Source organism: Perkinsus marinus (genome assembly GCF_000006405.1).
Source record: "Perkinsus marinus ATCC 50983 genomic scaffold scf_1104296960778, whole genome shotgun sequence".
Classification (NCBI taxonomy): Eukaryota; Perkinsozoa; order Perkinsida; family Perkinsidae; genus Perkinsus; species Perkinsus marinus.
The window spans coordinates 1-789 of NW_003205976.1; the positions used below are offsets into that span (position 1 = coordinate 1).

Genomic DNA, 789 nt, shown 5'->3' on the forward strand with positions numbered 1-789 from the left:
AATGGTTGGGCAAGCTCGATGGATCCAGTGTGAAGTCCGAGACCAGAAGGAGAGGCACGGGCATGCCCCCAAGAGAGGTCCCCAGAGGCTCCTAATGAACTACCATCGACAGGTCTGTTATTTCCGGTCGCTACCTGCCACAGATCGTTCTCTGTATGGTTATCTCTGAGCATGCGGAGGTGTGACACTAGAGTCGTGTAGGTCAGTGGAGGTGCCATGGCGAAGACCACAGTCTCATTCAAACCGTGACTAGAGAAGCAGTAGCGGAAGCTCAAGATATAGTTGATCGCGCTGTCGCCATCGGCAGGGGACTGCTCAGGAGATTGAGCGCTTTGAGTGTAAGAGACGTCCGTGCATCGATCCTTGACCCATCCTTCAGCGAGATTGCCAGAATGCAACGTAAAAGGCCGCATGCCCATGTTATAAAGCGATTTCCGCTTCCTCAGATTAGTGACGTTGAAAGTAGCCAAAATCTTCACTCTCATTTCGGAGGGTATCGAGCTCTGCGAGTCTGATTCAAGGTGTAACTGGACGTTCGAAGTGAACAGCCGCACTTTCCGTTTCAGTGTTAACCCGGACTGCGAAGTGGTACCATTGTGTATGTTGAGCCGCAGAGTTAGTGTCGTTTTCAAGGAGCAAGTCGTAGCTAACCTGACACATTTTCTGCGCGGAGAAAATGCTAAAACGTTTTCGACCTCAAGGGTTGCGATGCTCTCTAATTGTGGGATGCCTTCGAAAAAAGTACCTACGAAAGTGCTTCACGACCGTCCGTCTACTGCTCGAGATTGA

General features: G+C 50.7%; 1 protein-coding gene across 1 annotated transcript; it reads right to left on the bottom strand.

Moving 5' to 3' along the window:
• Positions 1-134: 134 nt before the first annotated feature.
• Positions 135-485, bottom strand: Pmar_PMAR020358 (hypothetical protein; the record flags this gene model as incomplete). Its single annotated transcript, XM_002772570.1, has 1 exon — positions 135-485. A coding segment is annotated over one exon (351 nt), but the record flags the coding sequence as incomplete, so codon positions are not given.
• Between the last annotated feature and the right edge of the window lie 304 nt (positions 486-789).